General features: G+C 47.9%; 1 protein-coding gene across 1 annotated transcript in view; it reads left to right on the top strand.

The window, feature by feature from the left end:
• Window positions 1–25,059, top strand: part of LOC101004370 (gamma-crystallin S-like) — a 104,733-nt gene that overhangs the window by 13,995 nt on the left and 65,679 nt on the right. The window contains 4 exon segments of the mRNA XM_031656044.1: window positions 2,011–2,084; window positions 2,087–2,142; window positions 3,281–3,423; window positions 5,429–5,645. Of these exon segments, the coding sequence (XP_031511904.1) occupies window positions 2,011–2,084; window positions 2,087–2,142; window positions 3,281–3,423; window positions 5,429–5,645 (490 nt within the window).

Below are 25,059 nucleotides of genomic sequence, written 5' to 3'. Positions count from 1 at the left end.
TGTGGTCATTGACCACATCACCATCACCCAAGCAGGGAGCAAAGTGCCAGTCAGGTGGTTCTTCCGCCCGCACCCCCTTTCTGCCTCCTTTTTTCATCTGATAGTCCCCAGTGTCTATTGTTTGCATCTTTATGTTCAAATGTATTCACTGTGTAGCTCCCATTCATAGTGAGAACATGCAGTGTTTGGTTTTCTGTTCTTGCCTTGGTTTGCTAAACATAATAACCCCCAGGTCTTATCCATGCTGCTTAGGACAGGATTGTGTGTTCTTATGGCTGCATAGTATTTTGTGGTGTGTATGCACCACATTAAAAAAAAAATCAAATCCACTGTTGCTGGTCACCTAGGATCCTTCCAAGTCTTCGTTCTTGTGAATGGCACGGCAATGAATGCAGGAGAGCATGTGTCTTTTTGATGGAAGGATTTATTGTCCTTTGGGTAGATACCAAGTAATGGAATTGCTGGGTCTGATGGTAGTTCTGTTTTAAGTTCTTTGAGAATCTCTACACTGCTTTCCACAGTGTGAACCTTTTTTCACATTCCCCAAGAGTGTAGCAGTGTTCCCTTTCCTCTACTGCCTCACCAGCATGTTTTAATTTTGGAAAAATGGCCATCTGACCAGTGTGGGATGGTATCTCATTGTGTTTCTGAGTTGCATTTCACTGATCAGTGAGGTTGTGCATTTTTTCATGTCAGTTGGGTACTTGAACGTCTTTTTCTATTTTTGAGACAGTATCTCACTCTTGCCCAGATTGGAGTGCAGTGGTGCGATCTTGGCTCACTGCAACCTCCGCCTCCCAGGTTCAAGCGATTCTTCTGCGTCAGCCTCCTGAGTAACAGGGATTACAGGTGCCTGCCACTATGCCCAGCTAATTTTTGTATATTTTAGTAGAGATGGGGTTTCACCATGTGGGCCAGGCTGGTCTCGAATTCCTGACTTTGTGATTCACCTGCCTTGGCCTTTCAAAATCTGGGATTAAAGGCATGAGACACCATGCCTGGCCAGTGTTTTTGTAGTTTTAGTAGAGATAGAGTCTCACCATGTTGGCCAGACTGGTCCCGAACTCCTGACCTCAGGTGATCTACCTGCCTCAGCTTCCCAGAGTGCTGGGATTATAGACATAAACCATGGTGCCCAGCCCCTTGACAACTGTTTCTAAGGACCCATTGCTAAAGGAGAATTTGCTAGATCAAGACTACTCTTCCAAAAGAGGATAATAAACATTTCCTCTTTCGTTAATAACTTAGATTATTCCTCTGAACAGCCGTTACTGCACATTGCTGAAATGTTTGCCTCTGCACTGGCTGGCCCCAGAATGCTAATCATTTTGAGATTTGTGTTTTCTTTCTTCTGTTTTCTGCCTTCCTCTAAGCCATGCCTGACCTGAAGGCCATCCCTCCCTCTTTAATGTACTATTTTTCTTCTAATGTGGATCTACAAAAACAGAGTTTGAGCAGAGTCTAACAACAGGGACAAGAGAAGAAACAGATCCAAAGAGAGGAGTTTGGGCACAACCGAGGGATTCTGGGGTCAGTTCTCAGTGGTGAAGGCTGACTGTGCATGTCTCTCCCCAGCTCCACTTGCAGCCGTGCCATAGCTTGAAATCTGCCACAGTGGGAGCATTTACACCATGGAAATTGGCAAACGCTGCAAATCAAGAGTGTTACTTTTTGTTTTGCTTTTTTGAGAGTTGACTGTTAACTTACCAGCATACTATTGGCTTTAGTGCATGGCGTCTATATATTGGTATTTGTTGCGGGCCGTTATTTAGACCGCCTTCTTATTTCTTAACTGTGTTCCAGGTGGTTAAAGGCAACATAGCACTGAGTTCTGGATAACTGAGGGGACTGTGCGCTTGGGTTTGCCGTGCTAAGGTTCGGGTGGGGCTACTACATCTTGCCAGGTTGGGCAAAAGTGAACCCCAGGGGCCAATGTGAGTAGCCAGGATCCTGCCATAGGAAGCTTGGAGTGGAACTGACCTGCCCCCTTTCTCTCTGTCTCCATGGCAGCTGGGTGGGCTATGAACAGGCCAACTGCAAGGGCGAGCAGTTTGTGTTTGAGAAGGGCGAGTACCCCCGCTGGGACCGTGGACCAGCGGCCGGAGGATGGACTCCCTCAGCTCCCTGAGGCCCATCAAAGTGGTGAGCCCCCTGCCATCATTCTGTTTCCTCTCTCTGCCCATCATCCTACTTTGTCTCTGCCACCTTGGAGCCGGAGGTCCTGAGACCAGGAAGGAGCCTGCCCCTCTAGCATTGTGCCCCTTCTGATTGGTGAGGAACCTCCTCACTGGGTGACCTTGCAAAAGTCATTTTACTTCCCTGAGCCTCAGTTTCTTCATCTGTAAAATGGGCATATTGGTATCTACTGTCCTGAGATTGCAATGTGCTTATTAGCTTGAGGGTTGTCACGCTGCACAACTCCAGGGGTCTCCAATCACAAGACTATGAAATGCTCCAGAGGGCACTATTCACATTCTATTTTACGTGGTTGGTGCCCCCCACCCCGCAGGGTTGGGCAACTCCCATCACAGAGTTATTACTCAATCAATAGCCATCAGAAATACAAGAAATTCTGAGTTCAGGACTGGAGGAGAAGGTGGTTTAGCTCTTCTTCAAGACTCATGCCAGTGTGAGTTTTCAGTGCTTCTGAGATCCTGATTCTTACTAGTGTGTGAGTGTGTAAACTGTCGGGGAGGGGACAGGGCCCATCACTGCTCAGTTACACTCCCAAACCCTCCAAGCCCAGTCTAGCTCCTCCCAGGACCTACTGGAAGGTTGGAGAACACTGGACTTCACACCCCACAGACCCAGGTTGCCATGTTGGCTGTGCTGCTCCCAGCTCTGTGACCTTGAGCACGTCATTTGACCTCTCTGTGCCTTGTTTTTCTCATCTGCCAAATGGCATAATTATGAGCGTGCCTGTGTGTGTGTGCGTGCCTGTGTGTGCGTGTGTGGGTGTGCACTTGTGAGTGGGTGGTAGATCATAGCTGCCATTTATAAAAGAGAAACTTGAGGCATAGGAGGAAAAAATGACATTTCAGAATCAAATATTCCCCAAAGTGTAGCATCTCAGAGTGTCTGTTACATGAAAATGGCCCAGTAGAAACTTAACAAATGGCTGCAATCCAACAGCAGTTGTCATAGACACGTGGTAGGTGCACTGGGCAGAGAGTGATGTGTGGGACATGGGGATCCCAACTCTGGGGCATGAGCATGGGGTGGGAAGGCCAACCCTGGGCCCCGTCACCCATACTCACTTACCCATATCCTCTGCCAATAGGACAGCCAAAAGCACAAGATCATCCTCTATGAAAACCCCAACTTCACCGGGAAGAAGATGGAAATCATAGATGACGACGTACCCAGCTTCCACACCCACGGCTACCAGGAGAAGGTGTCATCTGTGCGGGTGCAGAGTGGCACGTAAGTGCATTGCCAGCCCTGGCTCACCCTGCCCCAGGAACTGAGACTCTGGGGTCCTAAGTCCTGCTCTGCTCTGTGTACACTGGTGATCTTGCACACATCAGTGTACTCTGCTGACCTCTGGCTTCCCACTGGAAAGTAAATGGGAATTCTCTGCCCACAGGTGGCTTACAGCCCCTGAATTTCTCCCTAGAGCTGCCTTTGGGGAAACGGCCTTTGGAGTGGAGAAACCTTGGCCTTTACCTCAGCCCCAGTGAGCAAGACATGTATGTCAGAGGGGCAAGTTGAGGCAGAGGGAGGATTAGGTTGAGGCAGGAGGGAAGGAATGAGTTGAGTAGTCTGAAAGCTGTGAGAAGCAGGAGGACCAGCCCATGCTGCCTTTGACTGCACGTGTCCCTAAGTTTGGGAACAGGAGGTGTCATTTTCCTCTGAATGGAAGTTCCTGGGCACATCGACCCTGGCCATCAGCAATGGAGGATTTCTCATGATAAAAAATTTGGATTCCATGAGGGGTCCACAGATGAGCTTTGGGCAGTGGTGTGCTGAACAGCTTATACCAGCTTGTAAGAACTTTTTTTTTTTTTTTTTAAATTGAAATGGAGTCTTGCATTGTCACCCGGGCTGGAGTGCAATAGAACAATCTTGGCTCACTGCAGCCTCCGCCTCCCAGGTTCAAGCAATTCTTCTGCCTCAGCCTCCCAAGTAGCTCCAATTACAGGTGCCCACTACCAAGCTCAGCTAATTTTTTGCATTTTTAGTAGAGACGGGGTTTCACTGTGTTGACCAGGTTAGTCTCAAACTCCTGATGTCAAGATCTGCCCACCTCAACCTCCCAAAGTGCTGGGAGTACAGGTGTGAGCCACCGCGCCCAGCCTGGAACCGACTCTTACATTTTCAGAATTTGTGTGAACTGGTTTGACTAATCATTGGTAGCTTGAAACCAGCCACAGTGGGTGCATTTACAGCATAGAAATGAGCAAGTGCTATGAATTAAGGCTCTTTCCCCCCAACAGAACCAGTTTAGCCAAACATACTGGCTTCTTGGGGTTTGTCAAACTCCTAAAGTGGTGTGCAAAGTTCTGTGCTCCTGTTCCCCTTCATTCCCTCTTTCCCTTCATTCATTCATTGATTCATTCATTCAGTTTGTCAGTGCTGCCATATGCCAGGCATTGTGTTAGGTGCCAATGGTGAAGGAGATTAAAGAGGTTTGGCTTCTGCCCTGTGTAGCCAACAGTCTAGAAGGGGCAACTGTTGATTTAAGAATCCACATGAGTCTAAGCTACTTCCTTGGAGAAAAGATTCTTGAGCTGAGATCTCAAGGAACAGTTAGGAATTGTGGGGGTAAAGAGGCCAAGGAAGGGCATCCCAGGCAAACAAGAGCAGCATGTGCAAAGGCCCTGTGGTGTGTGTCGGGGGAGCCTGGTAGGTCTGAGAAACTCTACAGTAAAGGCCACTGGCTGGAATGCAGAGATGAGGGAGCGTAAGAATGCGAAGGTAGTGCTGGAGATGTCCACAGAGACTGGCCAGGCAGGTCCTTGCAGGCCAGGCCTGTGTGACATTTTCTGGAGAGAAGACCAGCACTTTCATTAAGTAGCCCCTGGAACCTCTTTCATCAGAAGGCCCCTGGAATCTCCCCCAACTCTTCTTTGGCCTTGCAGCTGGGCTTGGAGGTGGGATAGGAGTGGATGGAGATGGTTCAAAGGCCTGGCTTATTCTAAACTTCAGTGAGCTTAAGATACCACCCCCTTGCTCTGACCCCAGTACCAGGCCTTCAGTCAAAATTTGCTTCAGGAGGCAGTGAGCTCCCTGTCAAGAGAAGGAAGAAAGCAGAGGCTCAGTGCTGGAAGGGTGGAGTGGAAAGGGTGTCCTGCTTACCCCTGGGAAGTGGCAGTGGTTGGGAGGCTTCACCCTTCCTAGTGGTTTATGGATGCTTTCTCCCCTCGCTTCTCTCTTGTTTCTCTTCCTGTTCCCCCGGTTCACCCTCCCCTCACCTCTGGTCCTGCAGGTGGGTTGGCTTGCAGTACCTGCTGGAGAAGGGAGACTACAAGGACAGCAGCGACTTCAGGGCGTGTCACTCTCAGGTACAGTCCATGTGCCACATCTGCAATATGCAGTGGTACCAATGTTGGCGCCTTCCACTCCTCCAACTAGTGCCCTCCCCACCATGCCTCCTTCCCAGGACCCAGGCCTGCTGCCCAGGAACCCTCCAGACCTCCCAGAGAGTGAGTAAAGTATGACTTGCAACTTGTCTGCTGTGGGTCTTTGATCTCCCCTGGCAGCTGGGGTGTGTGTATATGCGTGCGCACGCGCGTGTGCATGTGTGATAGAAACAAGAATTGCCAAGTATCTGGGCTAGGAATAGGGCAACAGAACCCTTAGGGAGTCTTATGGTTCTCTGCAGCTGCTTAGCTCTTTACTGTGTGACCTTGGACACAGTGCCCAACCTCTCTGAGCCTTTGTTTCTTCACCTGACTTGCAATTCCCTTGCCTCTTGAGTGACTGGCTGGTCTCGGGATCCCTGAACATTTGTGATCTGCCTGCCTCAGCCTCCCAAAGTACTGGGATTACAAACATGAGCCACTGTACCCGGCCAACCTTGAAGAAATTATTTCTAATCCCCAGTCACAAAGAAATTCCCTAATACATTTATTTCTCTAAACTTTTTAAACATTTGCTCTTTACATTTGCGTTCTTAATCCTTCTGGAGCTGATTCTTGTATATGGTGTATGGTAGAGATTCAGTGTTTTGTTTTTTTTTCTCTTTGGAAGTCCAGTGTCAATTCATGAAGGAGTCCATTTGCTGCACTGCGGCGCAGTCACCTTGCTGTCCTATCCCCTTCCCCACAGATGGGGTGATTTTATGGGCTGTCTTTTCTGTTCCTGTAGTCTGTGTATCCCTGCACTCTTGCCACATTGTTAACGACTATTGCTTTGTAGTCAGTGTTGAGGTCCCTAAAACGGGGGCCCTCAAACCCTGGGCCTCCCAGGGCCTGAAATGGGGGTTGCACAGCAGGAGGTGAGCATTACAGCCTGAGCTCCGCCTCCTGTCAGACCAGCGGCAGTATTAGATTCTCATAGGAGTGCAAATTCTATTGTGTGAACTGCACGTGCAAAGGATCTGGGTTGCATGCTCCAATGAGAATCTAATGTCTGCTGCCCACAGCCCGTGAAAAATTGTCTTCCACAAAATCGATCCCTGCTGCCAAAACACTTGGGGACCACTGCCCTATAACATGATTCTTCTTTAGGAATGTTTTAGATGTTCTTTCCCCTTTAGGACTCCATTTAGAAGCGTTCCCTCACATTTGGAAAAGTGGAAAACCTTGTTGAATGAGCTAAAGTGGTTCAAATGATTATCATAAAGGTAGAAACCAGTAAGTGCTCTATATACACCGTAGAATACTGTGCAGCCATAAAAAAGAATGAGTGCATGTCCTTTGTGGAAACATGGATGAAGCTGGAAACCATCATTCTCAGCAAACTGACACAGGAACAAAAAACCAAACACCACATGTTCTCACTCATAAGTGGGAGTTAAAAAATGAGAACACATGGACGCAGGGAGGGGAACATCACACACCCAGGCCTGTCGGGTTGGGGGGGCAAGGAGAGAGCATTAGGACAAATACCAAATGCATGCAGGGCTTAAAACCTAGACGATGGGTTGATGGGTGCAGCAAACCACCATAGTACATGTATACCTATGTAAGAAACCTGCACATTCTGCACACGTATCCCAGAACTTAGAAAAAAACAGTTAAGTGCTCAATAAATGTTACTGTCATCTATTTCTTCATTCATTCTTCAACCAATACCTACTGCGTGCCTATTTGGATACTTAGCTTAGTACCTGGGTGATGAAATAATCTACAACAAACCTCCATGACACGAATTTATAACAAACCTGCACATGTACCCCCGAACTGAAAAGTTAAAAAAACAGAATCCACACAAGTCTAAGCTACTTCCCTTGAGGAAAAGACTCCAGCTGAGATCTCAAGGAAGAGTAGAGGTTGCAGGGCTAAAGAAGAGCGTCCCAGATGAGAGTGGCATGTGAAAGGCCTTGTGGTGGGAGGAGCCTGATAGCTCTGAGGAACTCCACAAAGGCACGGTGGTGGCTGGAATGCTCAGAGATGTGGGGGCACATGGAAAACCTTGTTAAAGTGGTTAAAATGATTATCATAAAGGTGGAAACTAATAAATGCTAAGTAAATGTTACTCTCATCCATTTCTTCATTGATTCTTCACCCGATACTTGGTGCCTATTTCACTCCTGGAACTGGGCAGAGTAGGGGTACAAAGTAATAGATTCTACCCCTAGAAGCTGTCACTTGGGGGGGTGGGGGTGATTGTAATAGTTTGAGAGTAGAGCAATGGTGATTATTATGGATTGAACGAGAACCCCCCAAATTCATATGCTGAAATCCTAATCCTTAGTACTTCAGAGAATGTGACCTTATTTGTAAACTGGGTCATTGCAAGTGCAATTTTTTTGAAGCACTACGGTCCCTACTATCCAGGCTGGAGGGTGGTGGTACAATCATAGCTCACTGCATCCTCCAACTCGTGGGCTTTCAAGTGATCCTGTTGCCTCAGCCTCTGGAGAAGCTGAGACTGCAGGCGTGCATGACCACACCTCTCTAATTTTTTATTTTATGTAGAGATTGGGGGGTGGGGGGCGGACTCACTGTGTTGCCCAGGCTGGTCTCCTGGTCTTAAGCAATCATCCCATCTCCGCCTCCCAATGTGCTGTGACTGCAGGTGTGAGCTACCATGCCTGGCCAAATGTAGTTAGTTATATTAGTGGATCATACTGGAGTAGGGTGGGCCCCTAATGGAATGTGACTGGTATCTATGAAAACAGGAAACTTGGAGACAGCCACGCACACAGGGAGAATGTCATGTGAAGATGATGCTGGGGTGATGTTTCTGCAAGGCAAGAAGTGCCGCAGATTGTCGGCCACCCACCAGAAGCTAGGGGAGAAACGAGTGTCACTCGCAGCCTCCAGAGGGACCCGACCCTGCCAATGCCTTAACCTCAGCCTTCCAGCCTTCCTGGGGACTTCCTAGAGAGTACCCTGCCCGTCCCCTCTCTTCCTCCCCCTCTTTCTCGCGTGAGGAGTGCTCTGTTCGTGTCCCTACTCACCTCCCCTGGGGGCCTACAGTTTCCTCCTGCGGTCTCTGCAGGACCCGGCCGATTCTTCCAGTCGTCAAGGCTCCACTTCCTCCTGCAGCCACTAGGTGTCAGCAAAGCGTCATCCTCGGGGCTCCCGGCTGGGCGACCAGAGCTGCGCAGGCTCTGAAGCGCCGTTAGTGACGGGCGGGCAGCCCAAGCTTGATGGGGCCACCGCACCTCCTCACCCTCAGTAGGGAAACTGAGGCTCAGAGAGCCCGGAGCCCGAACAGTGTGGCCGAGAGTCCCATGTCTTTGCTTTCCAAAACTCGGGAGGGGGAGAAAAAAAAATCCAGCAACCGTTCTTTGCCTTAGGAAGGTGATTCCAAGATTCCAAGGCCCTTTCTCACCCATGATGTCACTGGAAGCCACGGAGCAAAACCCCAGTCCCGCCGCTTGGGCATCTGACAGACCAACCGCTCCGTGCTTCGGTTTCCTTTAAAATAGGAGCAGTAATGCCGCTCAGAGGATTGCGGTGAAGAGTCCAGAAGATGACACTTAACAAAGTTTAGGGCAGAGCCAGTCACACAGCAAGGCCCTGGGTAAAAGCACATTGTGAGAAGTGCCGGTGGGGGCTGGGGTGTGGGCAAGGAAGGCTCCCGGGAGGAGTCGTCTTGGGTTTTGTAGGAGGAATAGGAGTTTGCCAGATGGCCTGGACGGAAACACCTTCCATATGTTCATTTACCAGTTCACTTATTCATATCTGTCACAAAATTAGAACAAATTTAGTTTAAAGGCCTTAATTGACTTTTTTTTTTTTTTTTTTTTGAGATAGAATCTCACTGTCGCACAGGCTAGAGTGCAGTGGCACAATCTCAGCTCACTGCAACCTCCACCTCCCAGGTTCAAGCAATTCTCCTGTCTCAGCCTCTGGAGTAGCTGGGACTACAGGCACATGCCACCATGCCTGGCTGTTTTTATTTTTGTATTTTTAGTACAAAGGGGGTTTTGCCATATTGGTCAGGCTGGTCTTGAACCCCTGACCTCAGGTGATCCACCCGCCTTGGCCTCCCAAAGTGCTGGGATTACAGGCGTGAGCCACCGCACCCAGCCTTTAATTGACTTCTATTTGCCGTTGTAGAATTGAGCAACAACTTATCTCATTCTGTAAAATAGAATTATGTGTCCAGATGAGTTGAACAGAAGAGATTTACAGACAGCAATGGGCAGAAGGAAGAAGATAGAACAAAAAAGCAGAATGGTCCTTTCAAAGTTACTTTCCCTGTAAAGGTTAAATCCTAGGGAACTTCGTTCTCCTGCTGGCTGAAACTGGAAGGCTGGGCAAACACCTTGGTTTGGGCTTGCTGGTGTGGCACGTCAGCACGAGTCACTCCATTTTGGTTTGGTCAGTGGGACCTAGGGCAGGAGCTCAGTCCAAACCAATGATCTCTTATAAACTTGAGCGCTCCCATCTTCCTCCTGCCGCACTTGCTCTGCTTCCGTCGTCTTCGCCCTTTTCCTGTTTTTCCTCCTGGTCCTCTGGTTTCTCCTGCTCTGCACCCCCACTTTTCTCCAACCTCCACCTTCTCTCCTTCCTCTCCTCACTCATGGCCCCAGATGCAGCCACTCAGCCAGGCCCCAGCGTCACCCTCTAGCGTGATGGGGTAGAGGGACGGGCAGCTGGAGCAGGTGGGCTTATGAAGGTGGACAGACCACTGTCTCTAAGCAGCTGCGGAGGGCCTGCCTGACCATCTGTAGGAGCCTTGGGTTTCAGGGGGACTAGTTTCTGGTGTTGGAGAGCTGGACTCAGCAGCCAGACTGGGCCCTGGGAAGTGGGCTGGAGCCTGGCAGAAATGGGGAGGAAGCCACAGGGCAGCCCTAACAGAGGCAGTGGAAACAGCCCCAAGCCAGGCAGTGGAGCCAGAGGCCCCCGAAGTCAGGCAGCGCTAGAGTCAAGTCCCAGATCTCCTACTCATTGACCCTGTGACGGCAGGCAAATGATCTTACCTCTCTGAGACTCTGTTTCCTCATCTAACCAAGGGCCATGGGGTTTTTTCCCCATTGGTAATTCTCAGACACCTGGTCACCGACCTGACACGAAGTAGTTGCTCAATAAATGACAACCTAGTTGCCTTTTCGCTCTTCATTCATTCATTGAATAGTGATTGGGGACTCTCTCCTGTGCTGCCTGCTGCTCCAAAGCAAAGGAGCCTGCCTGTCAAGCCTGCCTTGTCACTTGCCAGGAACTCCTGCTCCCTCCTAGGCAGCCCTGGTTAATGGAGCTGAGAGCTGAAGTTGCTGAGCTGTGGGGTGTGCACAAGAGCGGGAGGGAGGCTTTATGAAAATCAGGGTCCCAGGTGCAGCCCCAGGCCAGTCAGCTCACAGTGGGCAGGCAGGTGAAACTGGAGAGTGGAGAAGACGGCAGGAGGGGAGGGAAAAGGTAAAACCTTTAAGCCTTCAAAATGCCTATAAAGGTCTGAAGCTTGCTCAGCTAAGAAATTTTCCAAACCCAAACTCAGACATCAGCCAATACTAAATGTTTGCAAGGCTTGGAGAACAAAACTCTAAAGCACTTCTGCAGTGATGTAAGAAACTGGTGCCATCCTTTGCAAAAATTAGGAATTTGACAGATTCTAGTAATGTTGAATGCAGAAATCTGGAGGCCCAGCTATTTCTTCACTGGGTGTTTATACCCTGGAAAATCTCTCCCACTTGTCTGTACAGGAGATGACTCAGGATGCTCAGGCGAACTGTCTGCACTAGCAAAACTGGAAATAACACATGTCCGTGAGAAGGAGAATGAAAATAATCAGCATGCAATAATATTATCATGCAACAGACAAAGGATACACAAGACCCATATGCTTATTCAACATGGGCATATCTCAAAACATTGCAGGAGGTAAAAAAAGTAAAACAAACCAAAAACAGGCAAGTTACAGAACAATATTTGATGTTTATAAAAATGTTTTAAAACACAAATTACCTGTAGTGAGGATCAGTTTTGTATTTTACTATTTTTGATCCCTTATGAACTGAAAAGAAGTTAGTAGGAATATAATAAAATGAATGACCAGAAATGCAGAATGAAAAATACAGCAAACATCCCAATTTAGAAGTTTTTATATTAACAATTAAAACAGACTGTCAAATTATTTAAAGTCGTCTTTTACAAGAAGCGGGTTAGTTGGGGTCTCACTATGTTGCCCAGGCTGGTGTGAACCCCTGGCCTCAAGAGGTCTTCCCTGCCTCAGCTCCCAAAGTGCTGGGATTACAGGGGTGATCCCTGCGCCCAGCCAAAAGTTTCTAATCTTACTGTCGGTTTCTGTGTTTTATCTCATCGCCCGATTGATAACAAACAATTACCACCCGACCAGACTTTAGTGGGTGTTGGCAGAAACTTTTCTGTAAACAGGTAATGAAACAGTTCACATTTTGGGGGACAATATGGTCTCTGGCAGCTTCTCAGCCTGCTGGCATCACATAGAAGCGGCTGGCAGGTAAATGAATGGGTGAGGGCTGTACCTCTGTAAAACTTTATGTCCACTGAAATTTGAATTTCATTGTCATGTATGCAAATATTTTTTGTTACCTTTTTACATTTTAAAATTTATTTACTGATATTTTGGGGGTGATGTGATATTTTGATACACATACACAATGTATAATGATCAGAATCCAGGGTAATCAGGATACCCATCCCCTCAAACATTTATCTTTTATCTTTTCTTTGTGTAGGGAGCGTTGCAACACAATTTTCTCTTCTGGATATTTTGAAATCTGTAAGACATTATTGTTAACTATAATTTCCTTGCTGTACTATTGAATAAAGAACTTTTTCTTTTCTTTTTTGAGGCAGGATCTCATTGGTAGCCAAGCCCAGGCTGGAGTGCACTAAGTGTCTTAGCTCACTGCAACCTCCGCTCCAGGCTAAGCAATTCTCCCACCTCAGCCTCCTCAGTAGCTGGGATTACAGGCACACACCACCAGCCTTGCTGTTTGTATTTTTTTTGTAGAGACGGCGTTTTGCCATGATGCCAGGCTGATCTGCAAACTCCTGGCTCAAGTGATCCACCTGCCTCTGCCTCCCAAAGTGCTGAGATTACAGGCATGACCCACCATGCCCAACCTGAATACAGAACTTATTTCTTCATGAACTGTATTTCTGTACTTGGTATCTAACTTCTCTTTCATCCTTCCCTCCCTTCTCTTCCCAGCTGGTAATCACCAATCTACTCTCTACCTCCGTGAAATCCATATTTTTAAGCTCACACGTATGAGTGAGATACGCCTATTTCTAACCTTGATTTTTCCCCAACTATTTAAATATATAAAAACTATTTGTAGCTTGTGGGTTGTATAAAATGAAGTATTGGCCAGTTTGTCCTACAAACCCGCGGTTTGCTGACCTTTCCTTCAACATCAATAGTGGGTACAAATCAGCGTAATATTTGTTTCTTTTTTTCAGGAAGATTTAACATAGCTGCTGTGTTTCTTTTTAAACAAAATGCTAATGATTTTAGTTGGGATTACATAATTTTTAAGAGTATGCATAGAGAAGAAAGACTGGAAAACATGCCAGATTATTAAAAATATTTGACTTTGTAGTATGAGGCCATTTAGGCAATTGTTACCATTTGCTTTGTGCTTTCTGTATTATTTTTTAATTTCCAGAAAGTGTCTCTTTTTAATCATCGTGAGTCCTGGAAGGTGCTGTGTTCTGTCCCTCTCTCACTCCCTGACTGGCAATGACTCCTAAAATCCCCACCGTAGGGAGGCCTTGGAGAGCCGGTGGAGGTGTGGTCACTGCTCTCAGGAGGCTGAAAGCAGTCATCAGCCCAGGAGAGGGTTTCTGCACTTCCTGTGGCCATCTCTGACCTCTGGGGTGTTTCAAGTTTTTGGCAAGCAGGATCATTCTGTGGAGTGAGTCTCAGGACCTTGCCCAGGATGGGGGAACAAAACTTTCTTGCCTTTTGGGTGCCCCTGGGTGAAATAAGAAAACCACTAGGGGTGAGTCTTCAAGCAGAGACAACCCAGGTGAGAGCAGAGTGGTGGGGAGAGGTTTAAAAAAATGGAGAGAGGCAGGTTTCTCTCTCAGATGAGACCTCATCCAGTGGGGAGAACCATGCCTGCTCAGGATGGGATCACCTGCCTCAGAATCCCCTGGGGCGTGGATTCCACCCCACCCATCTTCTTCAGCTTAGCGGGTGGTTTCTATCAAGGTGGGGCCAAGGTGCTGGGCAGGTTGACCATCACCTCCCAAGTGATGAAGCAGCTGGCTGGGGATGTGGATGGGAAGGAGCTCACAGGCCTTGAAGCTCCCTCCCAGCGAGGAAAGCTGAAAACCAGACCCTTCTGCCCCTAAGGGCTGTCGAGTGCTTCCTGACTCCTCTTGTGAGAAAAAGAGACTCAGCGAGAAGCAGGGTTAGTATTAGTGAATCCCCAAAGGTATTCCCAGCTGCTCTGAAGCTGTGGTTCTCAGCGTGTAAGCCACAAACCAGCATCACTGGCATCACCTGGGATCTTGCCGCTGAAAATGTAAGTTCTGATCAGGAGCTGTGGCTCCAGACCTATAATCCCAACACTTTGGGGAAACTGAGGTGGGAGGAGGATGCATACAGACTAGGTCCGAGACCAACCTGGCCATGGTAAGACCCCATCTCCATAAAAATAAAAACTTAGCTGGGCATGGTGGTGCACTGTAGTCCCTTTCGAGGGGCAGAGGTGGGATAACTTGAGCCTAGGAGTTCAAGGCTACAGTGGCTATGATCTCGCCATTGCCCTCCAGCTACTGGGCAAAAGAGTGAGAACGTGTCTCAATAAATAAATAAAAAGAAATGCAAGTTCTCGGTCCTACCCAGACCTACTGAATCACAATTTGGAAGGGAGGGGTGTCCAGCGATCTTCGTTTAACAAGCCCCTCTCAACTGTAAACCCAAGTTTAAGAACCATTGCTTTGCCAAGATAGGGTCTTGCTACGTTGCCCAGGCTGATCTTCAACTCACATGATCCTCCTGCCTCAGCCTCCCAAAGTGCTGGGATTATAGGTGTGAGCCATTGCATCTGGCTACCATTGCCTTTGGGTTTTGTATTTCTTTAAATTGTTCACCTTTCTGCATCTTTCTTTCATTAAAATAAGTGGGTGATATGTTCATTTTCCAAGACCAGTTTATAGTTAATGCTGCTACTTCATAGAGTTATTTTTTTCACTAAAGAAGGCAACATTGAGTGGATTGGGCATACATTTTCTTTCTCTCCATTAATCCAGGAATGAGGAAACATCAACCAGGTGGCTCACGCTGCCATTTCCTGAGAGAGCAGTTTCTGTCCAAAAGATTGGTCCACATATTGGTCAAATTCTCCTTTTCTTCCAGGCATACTTTATATTCATCATTATTATATATTCAGGAGAGAAACTGTATTCTTCTTTCTAGAGACAGGGTCTCACTCTTGCCCAGGCTGGAGTGTAGTGGTGCCATCACAGCTCACTGAGCCCTGATCTCCTGAGCTCAACTGATCCTCCTGGTTGAACCGCCCATGTAGCTGGGACTACAGGTGTGCATCATCATGCCCTGATAATTTTTTGTTTTTATTTTTTGTAGAGGTGGGGTCTCGCTCTGTTGCCCAGGCTGGTCTCAAACTCCTGGGCTCAGCTCAAGCAATCTTCCCGTCTTGGTCTCCCAAAGCGCTGGGATTACAGGTGTGAGCCACAGCACCCAGCCTTCAATTTTTCTTTAATGTTGGTTTCTCTGTTAGAATGAAAGCTCAGTGAAGCACATCTTGTTCGCCATTGCGTCACCGTCACCGCCACCGCGTACCATGACAGGCTAACAGGAGGCATTTATTAAGTGATTGCTGGCTGATTTCCTCACACTCCAACCTATCACCACCTGTGGCTTACTCCCATTTTCTACGGGAGCCCCTGAGGCTCAGAAAGGGTGAGATGATTTGCTCAAGGCCATGCTGGTGGAAAATGAAAAAGCTGGGTTTGAACCCAGGGCTCTATCCCACCCAGGGTGGTCAGCCTCTCTGGCTTTCCTTGTACCATGGCACTCCAAAACCTGCTCCAACCATGCTGGAGGCCTCTCTCCTGGCTGCCCATGGTCACTGCACAGCCCTGTGTACAGAGCCTGTCTCGTGCTGGGCTGGCGGGAGGTGAAGTTTTTGAAGCTTCCAGTACTGGAAATGTTGGTGGGCAGGGCACCCTGACCCCAGCTTTAAAAATAGGAAGCCTAAAATAGCTCTTTCTGGGCCTCCCCCTTGCTGTGGTCGTTGATGCTGCCGGGGTATTCTGGGCTGAGAGTCCCGGCGTCTTGTGGCTGCTCTTGACAGGCTCTGTGAGGAATCCAGGCTGGAAGCTAGGCCCAGGTCGGAGCCACAGTCCACCACAATAGTGGCTTCCTAAAACCAAATCTTTGCTCTGCATCTCGAGTGGGGGAGTTGATTGGTGGTAGACACAGGCATCTGGGAGCCTTGGCAGGGCAGCCCTGAAGAAGATCCTAAAAGAAGAGTGTATGATTTCTTCATGCAGCTCTCCTGAACTTCCATCACCCATTTGAGCTCATGAATTTGTTAAATTCACACACTTCTCACCAATCCCCTGATCCAGGCCTGCATTCTGTCTTGTTCACACAACGCCAGCAGCCTTCTCACAGGTCTGTCTGCACTCCCTCTGTTCCCCTACAAATCCCACGCAGAAGTCAGAGGGATCGCAAAATGCAAATCTGATCGTGAGACCCTCCTGCTTAAACCTGCCATGGCTCCCCTTCACCCTCTGGATACAAATTCTAATTACTGACTCACAAGACCTGTGTGAGCCAGCCCTTGCTTTGTCTTTTCAGCTTCCTACCATGTAAATAAACTTTTTTTTTTTCTGTCCTGTGTACCCTTGATGAGTCCTCCAGCCACAGGACTCTGGCACATGCTGTTTTCCTGAAACACATTTTTCTTCCAGCTTACCTAATTATCCCCATTAAGAGACAGAGTCTTGCTCTGTCATCCAGGCTGGAGTGCAGTGGCATGATCTCGGCTCACTGCAACCTCCACCTCCCAGGTTCAAGTGATTCTCTTGTCTCAGCCTCCCGAGTAGCTGGGATTACAGGTGCACACCACCATGCCTGGCTAATTTTTGTATTTTTTAGTAGAAGCAGGGTTTCACCATGTTGGCCAGGCTGGTCTGAAACTCCTGACAGATCAACTGATCTGCCTACCTCGGCCTCCCAAAGTGCTGGAATTACAGGCGTGAGCCACACCTGACCTAATTATCCCCCTTATGCAGGCTTCAAATCTCAGCCCAGTGTCCTCCCTGGCTTCAATGGCCAGGCCAATCCTCTGATGTGCAATTTTCTGCTGTGCTCACCTCTCTTTGGAAGCCCTAATCGCACATGTTGCTTTATATGTATTTGTTTAGTTCTTTGATTTCATTTCCATCTCTCTTCCTAGGCTCTATGAGGGCAAGGGCCAGGCCTAATTTTTCATTCAGTATATCCACAGAGCACAGTATGTAGTTGAGGCTTGATAGGTATTTATTGAATGAACGATCTAATGAATGAATGAGTGGTCAAACCCAGAGACTGGACTTGACTAACAGGAAAGCCTCCTTAGAATTAGTCATGTCCAAGCATGAGGCCATGGAGACACCTGTTATGCTAATGAAACTCAAGGACTCAGATAAAAAGCTTGTCTTGTTCTCTCCACATGTGCTGATTTCTTCAGCTGAAAACAACTCATGGTTCAGGCACAGATGCTTCCCCCTCCTTGAGTTAGTGACCACCCCCATTCCTCCCTTCCAGAGCACAGACTCTAGAATCTGTTACAATAACTCTTTAGAACTGCGTGTCTTAACCAACCTCATCTCAACATTCTCATCTGGAAACGGTGCATGTGGCTTGCTTGGCAGGAGATGTGGCCTGCAAAGTGAGGAATCCATAGCCTGGTGTCCAGGTGCTGTGTAAAAACATAATTTCTCCATTTTTAAACTTGTAATGCTTTCTTCTACCTTGGGTACTACCAGAACGCTCCAATCATCTCAGTCTAGAGAGTGTAAAGAAAAGTATCCAATAAATGCTTTCATTCTAGGCAGGGCTACTCATTCTCAACTTCACCACTTATTTATTTATTTATTTATTCGAGACAGTCTCATATCACCCAGGCTGGGGTACAGTGGCACCATCAGTGTTCACTGCAGCCTCAGCCTCCCTGGGCTCAGAAGATCCTCCTGTCTCAGCCTCCTGAGTCTCTGAGACCACAGATACACCACCATGCCTGGCTTTTTTATTTTTTGTAGAGGTGGGGTTTCGCCATGTTTTCCAGGCTCATCTCGAATTCCTGAGCTCAAGCGATCTGCCTGTCTCGGCCTCCCAATCAACTTCACCACTCTCGATGTGTGGTCGGGGCTGCCCTGTGCACTGTAGGATATTAACTGCATCCCTGGCCTCTACCAGCCAGTTGGCCAGTAGCAACCCCCAACACATGATGACCAAAAATGTTTCCAAACTTTGCCAGGTATCTCCTGGGAGCAAAATCACCCCAGGTTGAAAACTGTAGGGAATTAGGGATATTCATACTAGGGATAAGTACATTTCCAAAGAGGATAGTGGATGGGGTCACCAGTGGGATTTCCAGCAGGATTGTAGACAGGGAGGTGAAAACTTAGGACAAATTATGCAAAAAAGCAGGTGTTTGCCTCCACCTTCTATATGAGACAGATAAACTGTCAGGGATGAAAGGGATTAAATTTCCCATTTTATAGATGGGAAAGTAGAGGTCCACAGGGAAAGGTTTTGTTATTGGGCAAGCAGTGAGACCTGGGTGCGTAAAACACACCCATATAAAAGCATATGCGTGTAATATGTACATATGTATTAGATAAATATTTGACATGTATTATATGTAGCAACTCTATTAGAAACGTAGAACTCTTGAGGCCAAGACTTTGAGACCAGCCTGGCTAATGTTGTGAAATCCTGGCTGTACAAAAAATACAAAAATTAGCTGGGCATGGTGGTGTGCACCTGTAATCCCAGCTACTCAGGAGGCTGAAGCACAAAAATCTCTTGAACCTGGGAGGCAGAGGTTGCAGTGAGCCGAGATCACACCACTGCACTCCAGCCTGGGTGACAGAGCGAGATCCTGTCTCAAAAAAAAAAAAAAAAAAAAGGATATGGGATCACAAATAGGAAAGGAATTTTTTAAGGTTTTTTTTTTCTGTGTACCCATGTGTGAGCACCCATATACTGACATACACGCATGCACACACAGACACAGGTGTATCCTAACCTCCTTGCTTGCTTTTGTTCAAGGAGAAGAAAGCGGGGGGGAATTTGGGGTGCATTTACTACCCGCAGTCTTTTGGCTTTGGGAACTCAGGAGGAGGAGGAGGCAGGACAGAAAGAGCAGATGGAACAGGTACCCTTTTGGTTAGCCAGAGGGGACATTTTTGGACTTAGTGGGAAGAAAAGTGTCATTTTGTCCTTTTGTCTTACGAAGCTATTTTCATGACATTCATTTGGTATTGAATGAAAGAAGCTGAATTTTACCACTGATTGTACATGTGAGTTGTCAGCGAACAACAACAACCACAATGAGTCTGGGAACTCCGGGAAAGTGTGATGGGGCCATGGGAAATGGCCCGCTCTTCCTTCATCGAGTGGTGGCCGATGCCAATCTCCTGGCATGGCCTGTCAGACTTCTCCTAGGATGCACTGTGTATGGTGGTGAAGACTCCAGGCATCTGACCGACAAGGCTGGCAGGGGGTGAGGGCCTTTTCCAGAAAAGGGGGTCACATATGCAAAATTATCAAGGTGAGAAAAACTACTGGGCGAGAGGGAGTGGAGGTGGCTCTGCATGCATCTGATGTGGCTTCTGCAGGGTGTGGGAACAAGAATGGTGGCAGGTGAGGCTGGCAAGGCAGCAGGGCCCAGGTTGTGGAGGTAAATGTTGACCCTGGAAAGGAGTGTGGGCTTGCTTCTGAGGGCACTGGGGAGCCATGGGAGAATTCTGAGGAAGGGAGTTGCCTGGCACAATTGGCCCTGAGGAATATTCCCTCTGGCTAGTGTGAGGAGTTGGGGAAAGAGGGAGAAGGCTAGAAGCTGCTCCCTTTGGTGAGTGAGAGACGCCAACCACCGGCGCTATCCAGGCAGGGGCATGCCGAGGATGGGGCAGGATTTCCCTGGTGCACCCATTCCTTGTAAGGGGGACCTGGGATCACAGCAGTCTCAGTGTGCAATGTGGTCCCAGCTTTTGCACCTTTCTTTTGACATAGAGTCATGCTCTGTCACCCAGGCCGGAGTGCAGTGGTGTGATCTCAGCTCACTGCAGCCTCTACCTCCTGGATTCAAGCAATTCTCGTGCCTCAGACTCCTGAGTGCTGGCTTTACAGGTGTGCACCACCCTGCCTGGCTAATTTTTTGTATTTTTAGTGCAGAAGGGGTTTCGCCACGTTATTAATGGCTGGTCTCGAACTCCTGGCCTCAAGCAGTCTGCCCACCTCGGCCTCCCAAAGTGCTGGGATCACAGGTAAAAGTACAGCCATAGGGCCCAGCCTGTACTTTTCAAAGCACATTTGTAAATTTCTTGTCTCAGACATCCTTTTGATTAGAAACAAAATGTTACATATACAGTGGAAGCCTGCTGGGTACTTCCCTGACACCACTCCCTTTTTTCCTCCTACTTTAATTTTTGTATCTTTTTTTTCACTTTAACTACATGTGCCTAACCACAAACAATATATAGTATTGTTTCCACATTTTCCATAAGTGTTAAACTGTATGTATCATTTAGCAAATTGCAATTTTCCCTTCAACATTATGTTTCCAAGGCCGGGCCAGGTGGCTCACACCTGTAATTCCAGCACTTTAGGAGGCTGAGGTGGGCGGATCACTCGAGGTCAGGGGTTCGAGACCACCCTGGCCAAAATGGTGAAACCTCATCTCTACTAAAAATACAAAAATTAGTCAGGCGTGGTGGCAGGCACCTGTAATCCCAGCTACTCAGGAGGCTGAGGCAGGAGAATCTCTTGAACCCAGGAGGTGGAAGTTGCAGTGAGCTGAGATCATGCCACTGTACTCCAGCCTGGGCAACAGAGTGAGACTCTGTCTCAAAAATAATAACAAAAACATTTTGTTACCAAAACTTATTTACAGTGGACTCTTGAACAATGAGGGAGGGAGGGGCACTGTCTCCTTCATGCAGTCAAAAATCCCCCTGTAACTTTTGACTCCCCCCAAAACTTCACTTCCATGGAACAGAAGACTTGCCAACACCATGAACAGTGGAACAACACGTATTTTGTATGTTGTAGGTATTCTATATTGTAGGTATTCTTGCAGTAAAGCTGGAGAAAAGTAAACATTATTTTAAAAATCTGAAGGAGGAGAATATGTATTTACTATTCGTTAAGTGGACGTGGATCATCATCAAGCTCTTCCTTCTGGTCATCTCTATATTGAGGAGGCAGAGGAGGAGGAAAAGAGGAGGCTTTGGTGTTGCTGTATCAGGAGTGGCAGAGATGGAAGAAAATCCAGGAATAAGTGGACCCACACAGTTCAAACCCATGTTTGAAGGGTCAGCTGTATATTGCCACATATAGTAGATTTAGATCATTCATCTTAGCTGGTGTGCAGTGTTTCACGCATAGGTATAATGCAAGTTATTAATCCGGTCTCATTTTGTTGTTGTTGTTGTTTTGAGACGGAGTCTCGTTCTGTTGCCCAGGCTATAGTGGCGTGATCTCAGCTCACCACAACCTCCGCCCCTGAGGTTCAAGTGATTCTCCTGCCTCAGACTCCTGAGTAGCTGGGATTACAGGTGCCCCCCACCACACCCGGCTAATTTTTGTCTTTTCGGTAGAGACAGGTTTCGCCATCTTGGCCAGGCTGGTCTTGAACTCCTGACCTCGTGATCCACCCACCCACAGTCCCGTTTTGATGGACACTTGCGTTGCTTCCAGTCGCTGCTGCTGTGCACCATGCTGCCGTGAATAGCCCACATGCATATGGAGCTGTGTTACTTCACCTCTCCTTGAGGGAGCTGTGACCCTGCCGAGAGCAGGAACTCTGCAACTGGGCTGACTGGGTTCGGATCCCAAATCTGTAATTTATGGGCTGGGCAACTGAGCAAGTAACTTAAGGACGCTGTGTTTTCATCCAGAAAAGCGGAGATACTAGCAGTACTTCCTTTAGAGGTTGTTGTGAAGATTAACCTGTTAGCGTCTGTGAAGCGCTTGGTACTATAAGGTGTTTAACATAATTATTATGCGGCTAAAATTTGAGCATGGGGCTGTTCTCACTTATTTGTGGGAGCTAAAAATTAAAACCATTGAATTTATGGAGATAGAGAGTAGAAGGATGGTTATCAGTGACTAGGAAGGGTAGGTGGCAGGGTGAGGTTAGGGGAGAAAGACAGGATGGTTAATGGGTACAAAAAATTAGAATGAATAAGATCTAATATTTGATAGCACAATAGAGTGGCTATAGTCAACAATAATTTAATTGTACATTTAAAAATAACTAAAATAATATAATTTGATCTTTTGAAACACAAAGGATAATTGCTTGAGGGATAGATACCCAATTTGCGCCAATGTGATTATTATGCATTGCATGCCTCTATCAAAATAGCCCGTATGCCCCATAAATGTATACATGTACCATGTATCCACAAAAATTTAAAAATGGAAAAACATTGAGCATAGGAGAAGGTGTGAGTGGAGCTGTCCCAGCCTCGTCTCTCAGGCTGTGTGACTTTGAACAGGTCACTGCACTGCTCCGGGTCTCACCTTCTACATCCATGAAACAGCAGTGTCATAAGGATAACATGAGATGATGTGTAGTCTGTAACAGACACTCAACCAAGATTCGTTTTTCTTTTCCCACTTCTTTTCCTCACCGTTGTGAGGTCATTCAGGCACATGTCATTCAGGCACCTTCTTTGACAGATAAGGATACTGTGGCTCAGAGAGGTGGAGAGACTTTCTGCAGGTCACCCAGCGTGTCAGAGGTGAATAGACTCTTCAGGCAATGTCCCTGGGGTGGGTCCCAGTGGTTGTGGTTGCCACACCCTGGAGCCAACCCATCTCCTCCTGCAGACCCCATTACACAGCCCTCATCCTTGACCTCCAATCCTACCCTCCTCACTTAGCCTCCAAGCTTGGCCACCCGCTGCGTTCTTGTGATGAGGTGGAACAGACACAGTCATCCACGTGGCCTCTTAGAAACAGCTACCAAATGCTCCCGTATCGTAGCAACCTCAGAATCAAAACAAGCTCTTAATGAAAGATCCAAGAAAGACAGGGAGCTGGAAAGCCCACTCCCCAAACCAGCCAGCCCTCTGAAGATTCCTGCTGCTGGGGTTTCAGTTCAGGGAGCTTATTTGATTTGCATCTTCCAATTTAAAGGAGTGCCCTCCCCGCTCCACATTGTTAACTTCTAGCAGACTGTGGCTGGGAGCCAGCAAGCGGGTTTTAAATACACAAAAGGAAACAGAGCATGGCGAGGTCTGGAGGAGAGAAGCCATCAGAGAGTGGGTGTTCCGGGGGGTGGCAGATCGCAGAGGCATTGCACCATGCCTGGAGCCAGGGAATGACCTTGTCTTGGCCCTTGAAGTTTCTGGAGGCTGAACTTAAGCGCTGCAGCCCCTTGTACTCACTGCTTAGCCTTTAGTTGGTTCCTTGCAATGAAATCCCAAAAGGGAAAGCCAGGAGGCCTTAAAGATCTCTTGATCCAATGGTTTCCAAACTTTTTTTTTTTTTTTTTTTTGAGATGGAGTTTATCTCTTGTTGCCCAGGCTGGAGTGCAATGGCATAATCTTGCTTCACCACAACCTCCACCTCCCAGCTTCAATCAATTCTCCTGTCTTAGCCTCCCAAGTAGCTAGGATTACAGGCATGAGCCACCATGCCCTGCTAATTTTGTATTTTTAGTAGAGACAGGGTTTCACCATGTTGGTCAAGCTGGTCTCGAACTCCTGACCTCAGGTGATCTGCCCATATCGGCCTCCCAAAGTGCCAGGATTACAGTCATGAGCCACCGCTCCCGGCCCCAAACTTTTTTTTTTTTTTTTTTGAGACGGGGTCTCCCGCGGTGCCCCGGCTGGAGTGCAGTGGCCGGATCTCAGCTCACTGCAAGCTCCGCCTCCCGGGTTCACGCCATTCTCCGGCCTCAGCCTCCCGAGTAGCTGGGACTACAGGCGCCCGCCATCTCGCCCGGCTATTTTTTGTACTTCTTAGTAGAGACGGGGTTTCACTGTGTTCGCCAGGATGGTCTCGATCTCCTGACCTCGTGATCCGCCCATCTCGGCCTCCTAAAGTGCTGGGATTACAGGCTTGAGCCACCGCGCCAGTGTTTCCTGGATAACCTCACATAAAGCATCCCAGTATGTAAAGCAGGTAACAGTGTTGGAAGTGAGGAACCTGGAATTCTGTCCATGGGGACTCTTCCCCTCATCCTCCCAGACACATAAACCCTTCAGCTTATGCTTCCAACGTCAGTGTCCAGAGTTCAGAGAAATCCAGCCCCTTCATTCATAGATGGAGACATTATTGTTAGTCTTAGTAAATATAAGCTAACTACCAGTATTTACACTTTAAACATGCCTGGCCTAGGAGAATGATTTTATGTGTCCGATAGGATCACATCCCCACAACTACCTGAGAAGCTAAGTATTCTAATGACCCCCATTTTGCAGGTGGGTAAACAGAAGTCTAGAGAGGTACAATCACTTCCCAAAGTCAGCCAGCTGTTAAGTGGTGAGGGCAGAATTCAAAGCCTAATGTGGCTGACTCTATAGCCTGTGCCATTCATCCCTATATGGGTTGCCCACAGAGGTTAGAGACTGTCCCACAGTCTCACAGGAGCTGAGCTGGGACAATGAGGGGGCCCAGTGTGGAGGGAACCTCACAGGTGTGTGGGGCTGGAGCTCTGGGTCCAAGATGTTTATCAGGCAGCCATCCTGGCTGGTAAGAGACTGAGGGTGAGTGGTCAATGAGCATGAGAGGAGGAAGGGAGCCTTGGGAGACCACACTGGGGAACCTGGAACTAGGGAGCTATAGCAGGTGTCTGAGCTAGAGAATTAAATCGTACCCTTGGTTGTACATCAATATTGGGACAATAGGCCCAGATGTGTCATTCCTAATAATCACAGTGGTGCAGGATGGTGCTCAAAGCACTTTACCGGCATGATCTTAATCATCAAAAAGCCTCTATGAGGGAGGTGATGCCATGATACCCATTTTACAGATGAGGTCGCTGGGGGCTCAGGAAAGTGAAGTGCTTTGTCCAGGGTCACATGGCTGATGAGTCGGGGACCTGACACTTGAAGCCAGGACTGGCTGACTTTCAAGCCCGTGTGCCTCTGTGAGTTAAGTGTGGTCATGGTAATGCTGTGTAACAAGCCCCCAAATCTCAGTGCTGCAGGACAGTAAGTATTGATTTAGCTCACATGTCTAATGTGGGTTGGCTGAGCCAGGCTGAACTCAGCTGGGCAGCTGTGTGCTCATCCGTGTGTCTCTCATCCTCTCCTGGGA

The sequence above is a fragment of the Papio anubis genome, chromosome 16 (genome assembly GCF_008728515.1).
Source record: "Papio anubis isolate 15944 chromosome 16, Panubis1.0, whole genome shotgun sequence".
Classification (NCBI taxonomy): domain Eukaryota; kingdom Metazoa; phylum Chordata; class Mammalia; order Primates; family Cercopithecidae; genus Papio; species Papio anubis.
The sequence above is the reverse complement of the archived record's forward strand: the minus strand, read 5'-3'. Positions and strand labels throughout refer to the sequence as shown.